Source organism: Rissa tridactyla, chromosome 1 (assembly GCF_028500815.1).
Source record: "Rissa tridactyla isolate bRisTri1 chromosome 1, bRisTri1.patW.cur.20221130, whole genome shotgun sequence".
Lineage (NCBI taxonomy): Eukaryota > Metazoa > Chordata > Aves > Charadriiformes > Laridae > Rissa > Rissa tridactyla.
This window is the reverse complement of record NC_071466.1, coordinates 154,779,359-154,788,671: the sequence shown is the minus strand read 5'-3', so window position 1 is coordinate 154,788,671 and position 9,313 is coordinate 154,779,359. Positions and strand designations below refer to the sequence as shown.

General features: G+C 42.7%; 1 protein-coding gene across 1 annotated transcript in view; it reads left to right on the top strand.

Annotated features, from left to right (window-relative positions):
* Positions 1-313: 313 nt before the first annotated feature.
* Positions 314-9,313, top strand: part of FAM180A (family with sequence similarity 180 member A) — a 32,101-nt gene continuing 23,101 nt past the window's right edge. The window contains exon 1 of the mRNA XM_054197493.1: positions 314-553. Within this exon, the coding sequence (XP_054053468.1) occupies positions 478-553 (76 nt within the window). The 5' untranslated portion in view covers positions 314-477. The remainder of the gene's footprint in view (positions 554-9,313) is intronic.

Below are 9,313 nucleotides of genomic sequence, written 5' to 3'. Positions count from 1 at the left end.
AGCTGTACATCATTCCAGAGGAGGCTTTCGCCTTAGACATGAGTTAGCGTATAGCCCACTGCATTACAAAGGAGTAGCTACAGAGCTGGGATTCAAGTGTGTCCTTTAATGAAGTTACTTGTGGCTGTTTATTGGGCAAAAATAAATTCCAATTGGCCCATATAACAAATGAAACTCAACTACAAAAATGTAATGATATTTATTCACACAGCTGCCAGCAAACTCACATGCACCATGAGTCATTCCAGATGTGGATAAAAACAAAGTCTGTCTGTGAAAGTAAGTTTCCTGATCCCGAGGAGACTTGGTTTGGGAGAGGAGCCGCACACTGACTTCAGCTGTACCCAGAAGGACAGACAGGTTCTCCTTCAAAGGGGGAGGGGGAGAGGAAAAGCCATTTATTTATTCCTGAAAAGAAAGCAGGTAGGAAATTGAAAAGCTAATATACAGCTAGACATACTTATTTTAAAGAAAAGGATGCTTTGGAAGACTTTGCTGCTGCTGCTGTTCTATTACAGTGCTCATGCCACTGTGACCCACAGATGGAGCAGAGGTAAGATTTAAACATGAAAAACTATTTAAGAGAAAACTTTGAGTTGTTAGATTTGGTCTGAAATTATGTTGTATTATACATATATGTACATATATATACAGTTTCTCCCTCCAAACTCTGGAATTTTTTTTCTGCATTAAACAGGAGGTCAACTAAATAATTATATAGACTAATAGAAAAATACACATGCATAAATGCATAAAGGTAAAATTATATATTTATTCTATTATAATACAAATATATATACATATATAAAAAATATCCCAAGAAACAAAACTACATTCTTTTCTCACTTTTTCCTTTCTCTCTCCTTCTCCTTTTTCTCCCACATTAACAAAAATGACAGGTCATGAAACCTTAAAGCAAAATCCTTTGCAGTCACACGTGGCATATTCTTCTGCTCCACCAAGCAGATACCTGGTAATAGTAAACACAACAATGCCTGGAATGTGTGTGAGGTGCCTAGGAGTGCCTAAGACCCTACCCTGACAGACTGGTACATACAACATAGAGCAAGCTACGTGAGGTGTTATCAGGCTTCAGCTGCCAATATGGCAATATATAGTTGTGACATATTTGTATTCAAGCGTGTGACAGTAACATATGAAATGGTTTGGGACTATTGGATTGCATAGGAGATAGTTGCTTAAAAGCTAGTGATGATGCCCTTTCCCTTTTTTGTTTTATTCTCTCCTCCGGTATTTGGCACGGGTTCGGTAGCTGCTGGAAATGGAGAAAGGAAACACCTCCCAAAAGATTTCTTTGGTTCTGAAATTGAGATTCATAGATATTTAAAGGAACCGGAGTCTGCTAAAAAAATCAAGCATTCAGATGCTCCCCTCCCCACCCCAAACTCCCATGTCTTCTTCATTATAGCTGGTTTCTTTCTATTGTGCTGTTTGGGTTTAGTTTTGATTTTGTAGGGGATGCAATGGCTAAATGAAGCAATGAAGAGCTATGCAATTCTGTTAAAGCTGTATGAATGTTCAACTGTTCCTTACAGTTAGTGGGGACTCACTGACAGGGCATTGACCTGGGACTCAGAATGGCAGGTTCTTTCCCCACCTTTTCCATCAGCCTCTTGGATCATACTGGATGGAGTCATTATACCTGTCTGTACCTTACTTTTCTCGTACTGTATAATAGAGGTAATGACAGCAGTTGTCATCACAAAATCCCTTAATTCAGTAGATAAGTGTTTGTCTTTCCAGGGATGACACATAAAAAAGTGAGGAAATCAGTACTAGATCTGCATATATGAAAAGAAAAGCAACCCTACCTTTTGGAAGAATATCATCTTACCTATGAAATGGAAAAAGCAAAAGGAAAGGGGTTCATTTCCATGGAATAATCACTATGCAATTTACAGATGTTATTCACTTCTGCTAACATGCTAATTTTAATTAAACAACACCACCACAACCATAAAAGGAATCCATGCAACTATTAACGTCCAATTTTAATCACCATGAATATTTAAAGGAAAACATCAGAACTCTATTGTGCCTTTTGGGAAAGCAGATTGTTTTCAAGCTGGAAGCTCTAGAGCTATTTTTTTGATACTTCTGAGGGAAGAGAAGATACATTCCCTGTTGTGATAAGGAGTTCAGTTCTCACAAATACTGTATACAGACAGCTGCTGAGGAGGAAACCAGATTTCTTCTCTGCAGCTGCTGGGACTATTCAATGCCAAATATGTTTTAAAGGCATGACTCCTTCAATGATAGCTACTTCAGAGACCCCCGAGTCCCCTAAACTATCTATGTGTCAGCCCAACCAATCCCATCCTAATCTGCAGTATCTAGAGGGCCAAAGCACTGTCCTAATTTTTGAATTGCTTAGAAACCTAAGAAGAAATTTGAGTACCGAGGCTCGACACACCCTTTTGCAGACTCAGAGCTCTTCCCTCTCTCCACAAACGACAACTGACTCTTGTCTGGGTTAAACCTCAGTCACTTAAGTCTTATCCAACTCCTGATCTGAATTTTGCAACAGAAAAGCAAAGACAGATCAGCATCTGGTCTGATGGAAATGGAAGACAGATCTGCATATCATCTCCATGTTGACTAGTAGACCAGACTGTTTACAAAACAGTAGGATAAAGGATCCTGTTTTAGTTACCAACAGTTGTTGTTTGCAATAGAAATGAGCAGTCAACATTGGATAAAACAAGGTCTAGCTTTACCATTTTTTCCCTCGGGGGCACTGGGGCAGCCTTGGATGCCCAGCCCTTGTAACCAAGTATTTAAGCTTTGGCTCAAGAAAAAAGTCAGATGTGAGGAAAGATGAACATACTTGTGCTGACTGGTGAGTGGGAACTCCAGATTGCCACCTCCCTTTTCCCTTTGTTTTTTTTTTTTGCTTTTACAAGCACCAGTGAATGAGGAGGAAAAAAAAAAAAAAAAAAGCAGCAGTTCTGGCAGGAAAACTGATTGGGTCTTTTGTTTGTTTTCTTTTTTTTTTTTACTTCCTCAGCCATTTGCATTAAAAGTCTCACACACTCCTCATCCTGCTTAGATCCAGCTGTGGACATTGGTTCAGAAGTCACAGGCAAATCTTGGTCCCTAGGATGGACATGTTCAGAATAACACAGAAAAGATCCTTACTGGTGATGAAATAATTTACTTATCATGACCTCAGGTTTCCTTGAGCCTCTTGTAGGCTTAGCTGTATGGTATTACCCTCTCAGATTTTACGAAGCACCTGTCTAGGGAGAAAAGGTAGTTGGGTCTTTACTGACGGATATTCCCTATGTGATGTTAGAGATGGGGTCGTAATAATTTCTGAAGGTCCCAAATAAGAATCCCAGATCTTAAGAGAAGTTTTTGCTGGAGAAATCAAGGAACAAATCATGTTCTTTCACAACAAAGATAAAAAAACCCAAACATGCAGCTGAGGTAACCGGAGATGGTGCCACCACTTGACACTCAGTTGTTTTCATCAAACCGCTCTAACAAGTACCGATACATTGGAGAGCAGAAGTTAGCTTCAGATCTGCATTATAAGAATTTCCTGTTCCCTGAGGAAACCTTATTATCTCGTTTCATCTCAGCTGGCTGTAGTTTGTTTTCTGTAAGGCCTTCCTGATTCAAATAAACAGCACACAAACAGTAGCATGCTTGCTATGTGCTCGCTCAGGGAGTGAAGATGCAGTATGATCTCTTGTGGTTGTGGTTTCTTGGACAGTGGGGAAGCAGATGCAATGGTAAGTTTGCCCCTTAGTGGAGGGTGGAAAAGGAGATGTTGAAAAACACAAAATAAGAAGGTAAAACTCTCTTCACCCATAGGAGAGAAAAGGATATATTAGTTATATTAGCACCATCAAGGTTTCACATGTTTGGGGAATGGCTGTGCTGTGCCTTCTAGGCCTCAAAAGCAGTATTACAGTTACATCCAGGTCTATTTGGTCCATATGCATTATTTTGCACTCAGTCCGTAGTGCTTGGTGAAAGTCAAATGTTTTTTCCATAACAGCAAGGGAACAGTTTGTTCTCCTTAGAGGCTTTCTGCAGAAGGAATTACCTGGGAGAACAGCAGGCCTGTCCCCCTTGATTTTCCCACAACAGTGCAAACTTTTACTATTTGCTCTAGTGTTGTGGCAACTGAGTTGGTGAGTTTGATGGAGCAGCTGCTACATGAGCAACTTTTGCGGGCTGCTTCTGCTTGTGGGCTTAGCTGCAGGAGGCTGGCAGCTCTCCAGTGCCAGGAGAGGGAGGACTGTGTAGAAGAGAAAGAGATACTGGCTGTTGCTAGAAAGCCAGCCAGTCCTTTTATAAGGAAGCAGTGTTTGACATATTCTGTACTCTGTGATCATTTGCTATGTACCAGGTTGCTGTTGGTCTTGCCATGTGGGCAAAGGCTGAGTGCATGGGAGATCAGGGCATCCCCATGTCTTTTGACCTTATTTGCCTTTCTTCCCTCCCACCCCTCATATTGCATCCTTACAGCCAGGCGCTCCCTTCTTGAGCAACTTCTGGGATTCCACCGCTGACAGCAACATTTGTTTGACATGTTTTACTTGGACAGCACAAGCAAAGTGAATGTGGCCTGAACACAGCATGTAATTAGAACACAAATGGTCCAACACATATACATAGATATGCTCAGCAGGCCTTGAGTATACCAGGTTATGGTCTTATTTAGGACATGCTGAGATTTCCAAAGGTCTGGTCCAAGGGTAAAAAGAAGTTACACCAGATGGACCAGCCACAAGAATTTTTTAAAATGCAACATCTATTCAACTTCCTCTGATTTCCATAAAGCCATTGTTATCCAATTCTTAAAATATATATTCCACGTAAAACAATGACATATGAAATGTTATAAAACACAGCCAAGTCTGTCTAAGCCTGGATGTGTAAGGAATGTTTCTTCTTACAGAGAAAATGCAATATTTCCCTTTTCTCTGGTTCCCAACTGATCACTTGGAAAATTGCCTCAACTGTCCTAACTTACTTGCTTGCTGGACCCATTCCAGTGACCTGCCTGGAGCTGCAAAAGGCTTGATCAATCTTCTGCAGAGGTTTTTACCACTTGCCCCGAGTCTGTTCCATAAGTCTGTATCAGTTGCTGGGAATGCAAGTTTGTAGGACGGAGTCTCCTGATCTGAGGGTTTATTTGCCTGATGCGAATTATTGCCACACCAAATATCACAACTGTACCCGTAAAGAGAGGGAGGTACTGTCTGAAGGGCAGTCTGGGATTAAAATTCAGAGGAATTAGCTTTGCAGCTGGATGACCTGAAGAAGACAATTTATATATGTATGTTTTTACTTTCTGAATTCCTTTGCAAAGAGCTGTATAAAAAATGAGTATAAATGTACTTCATAGACCTAAAAATAGATCCTTAAAAAACAAATTGTCCTACATTGTAAGTAGTAGGAAAGAAGCATTAGAAGAATAATTTCTGCCTTTTAAGAATTAGAAGAAAGCAAAGACAAAAACAGATTTTCAAGCAGGTCTGGAAAATATTTGACAATTAATGAAGTAAGGAGGCAACTAGGATATCTGCATGGCACAATGGTGTGTGGAGCAGAGTTCACAGACCCAGGTCCGAGGCAAGCTGCCTGCCTTGCACAACACAGGACAGTGCAGGGACTGTAGCTGGTGTCCCAGCAGGGTGGTAGTCACTAGCATGGCGTGGGCCCAAGGGAAGGAGCTCTGCCTTTCAACAGGGATCACCTGGTTGGACCCAGTGCCGCACTGATATGGCCACACTGCTGCTGGGTCTGACATCTCCGCCCTGTGCTTTGCTGTGTAGCGCAGACGTGGCCATCCCATTCCTTGTGGCAGATCCCTTGGACATCAGCTGTGGTGACCGTGTGAAATATTAAACAAAGCACTATTGCAGGAAGAGAAGGGAGAGGACTGAAGAAGGGGCTGAAAAGGGATTAGTTATTACTACCCAGGAAAGCTGCGCAGTGTTGCGAAAGGTAGCTAGAATATAACGGTCTCCGAATGGATTTAACCTGCATAGGATAAATATCCAATAGGGTAGGGCTGTGACAGTAATCAAAATCCTTTCTAGCATGTCCCGATTCCCCAAATGCTCCTTTAGGGGAAGACTTAATTAATTTAACCTTCATGGAGGATGATCCCTGAATCAGAATTCACAGTGGATACTTGAAACTGAAAGACGTACAAAGGATGCTTAAAAAAATCAAAGTTTATAATCTCTTCTAGGGCAATGATGTGATGAGGTCAGAAGGAGGATAGATTATAGAAGCTTCCACATTTTAGTTTAGATCACAGATGGATATTGTACTCTATAAAAACAGTCATGCTGTTAGCAAGGAAGGATCTAAGTGATTCTGAGGTTCTTTTCACCACAGGAAGCAGCCAAAAAATGGCTAAAGCTTACAGCTCATACAGTTGTAAACTGGTTGACACAATCAAAAGTTAAGAGAAAGGAGCTAGGCAATTTTGAGGAAATCTGGGTAAGGAACAAGAGGAAGACACATGAGGTGAAGTTGTTTTCTCTTTGGTATGTACTAGACAAAGTGAGAACTATGAGCTAAAATTAACACCAGTAGAATTTTCTCACTGATCCCAGTGATTTTCTCACTGATTCCAGTACCGAGGACTAGCAAGTCAGTAAGACATTTGCTGACAGTTTAGTCATTTTTTTTTCAGCTTCCTGCATGCTGTAGTGTCCCATCTATTTGCCTCAGTCCCAGGTATAGAACCGTCATGGGACCCAGATCAGTTTGCACAAGGGTCCTCATGTCCAAACCAAAGTCCAGTTCTGAAGAACCTCCTGCCATTCAAATCCCTCCTTACACTGTCACATGGAAATAGCTCCCTTGACCTTACCTTTAACCTCCGCCTCACTGATCTTGTTGCATGCTGTTAAGCCAATGTTCCCTTCTATAGGTGAAGCAGCTCCGTTACGAATGAAATAACTCATGTACACATGCAAAGACTGTAGAGCACTCTGAGTCCCATCCTGATTATCTTATACTCGACTGCTGGTACCTGGCATTATGCAAACACACAGAGTAAAAAAAATAAAATTAAAAAAAAAAAAAAATCTTTCCTCCTCCAAAGAACTTCCAGTGTAATTAAGGAGAGGAAACGTTAGCATCCCTTTTCGTTGTGAGGCACAGAGTAATTAAATCATTTGCCCCATGTCTCTTCAGGATGATTGTGTGTGCGTAGTCTTGTATGTTGTTAACAGGAGTGATATTTTTATTTATTCTGTTTCTGGATCATAAAGTGCTTTTCTTGTTTTCTTGGGGTAGAGCATGCCAAATTCTGCAAGAGCGTAATGACTTCTCAGGCAGAAAGAAATCCTGTCAGAAGCATTGAATAGTACAATGTCATTGAAAGGAAAGTCAGCAGGTCTTAATGAACATCATCAGGCTGCAGAGGCTCTGATTACTCAAATGGTGACAGGCGAGATGTAAATTGCTGAGGTAAAGCACTGAGTGGTAGAGCAATTAACTTTGCACGCAGTGCTTGTGCTCGGGTTCAAGGCAGGGCAGGACCCATAGGGCCGGCCCAGGATGCTGGAGACAAACACTGGTGCTTGCCCGCACGCACAGCCTGCACCCACCTTGAACCGGGGCTCTGCAAAATCATCCGCTCTCCCTCTGCTCCCCAGTGGCTCTGCTGAAGGGAGATGAGTCCATCCAAGATGCAGAGAAGCTAGCTGCGTACGTGGACCCGGCTGCAGCAAAACAGGGAGCTGTGCACGTGTCTCGGCTTGAAGTGGGCAAACCAGTCGGCTCCTTGCTTTAACTTTTAAAGCACTGCAAACCAGCACCACTGAAGTCAATGGGAGTTTTGCCACTCTCAGGAGTTGTGGCCACAATCTCATTCACTATGTGGAACTGGGTCTCCTGGAGTAAACCTGAGTGTTAAGAGCTTCCAGCCGAAACACATTATTTGTTGGTTAAAGTGTTTTCAGCAAAATGTCACCGGCTTGGGTGAAGCTCATGCAGGTCAGCTACATGGATAGCTGATGGTGGGGAGCAGAGGAGGAAACATATCAAGGCATCACAAAAAGAAGAAAAAAAAAAAAGGCAATTTGAGGACAAGCTGCAAATAACTTGTGGAAATTGTGGAGAGACACATAGACAAAAGTCCCCAAAGGGTCAGTCATCTATGAGGTTTTCTCTCCCACTGGAAAGAAAGCACAGGAAGGGATCCTGTATGCTTCCATTGTCCCTGTGTCTCTCATTACCTTGAAATCCTGTTTTATTTGGCTATTGCTGCCGCAGCTTTATGCTATATCTCCCACAGCATACTTGCTAATACAGAGACATTAAACTAGCCTGAGTCTGCCCCACAAGTCACAGGGCTCCCTTGCCTACTCAGTAGCAACTCTTAGCTGGTAAACTCTTTTTATCCCCCCTGAGGTGCTCCAGGCTGCAGCAATAATGTGTCTCCTCTTGTCTCACTGTCGCAGCGCTGGGCTTGAGACTAAGACGAATGTGAGGAGGAGAGGAGCAGAGTTAAATAAGCTCCACTATTTCCAGTTTCCACAAACATTCCTTTCCTCTGGTGAAAGCGTATGTGGGGCCTTTCCTGGCCCAGTTTGCTGGTTAGATTTGGCAGCTCCCCAGTTCCCTTGAGATCGGCACGCATACCACTCGTCCTCTGGAAATTCCTCCCCAGCCACAGGGAAACAAGTCACCAGCCAGAAGCCGGGCTCCAAACTCACTGAGTCTCTCTCCGCTCAGGAGGAGCCAGGTGGGTAGCTGAAAAAAAGCCGCTGAGAAAGGGAAAAATAAGTCGTTCAAAGCTCAGAGGTTATTTGGGAGGAAATGAGACAGTGGAAGGGCAATGCTGCGCTGCAGTCTTGTGTTGGAGACCCATCCAAACGCACAAGGTCTTCTGTGATGCCTGCATCACCCCCCACCCCGGCATGGCTCTGCGGAAGCAGAACACTGTGGCTAGGTTTTGCCTAAATGTGAAGAGAGTAAACTTCACCAGACTGGATGTGGATATCTGCTGTGAACTAGAACATCAGGATTTCATCATCTCCATCTATTTGGCAGGTGGCGGCATGCCCCAAATGGAGCTGATGCTTCTAATCTTTCTCTGTCTTGGAAAGAGTACGGACTTTCCAGTGTGGCAGGGCTTATTTGAACCACAGAGAGGGAGACAAGAGAGACAAAGGCAAAAAGCAGAGATGCCGAGAAAGAATAGAGAAAAAGCTGGAGGCAAAATTGGCAAATGGAAGGAAGTAGTATGAATGAGAGGAAAAGAGGAAGAGAAAGGAAAAGTGGAGAAAATGTGATAAATGCCTATGGGAAA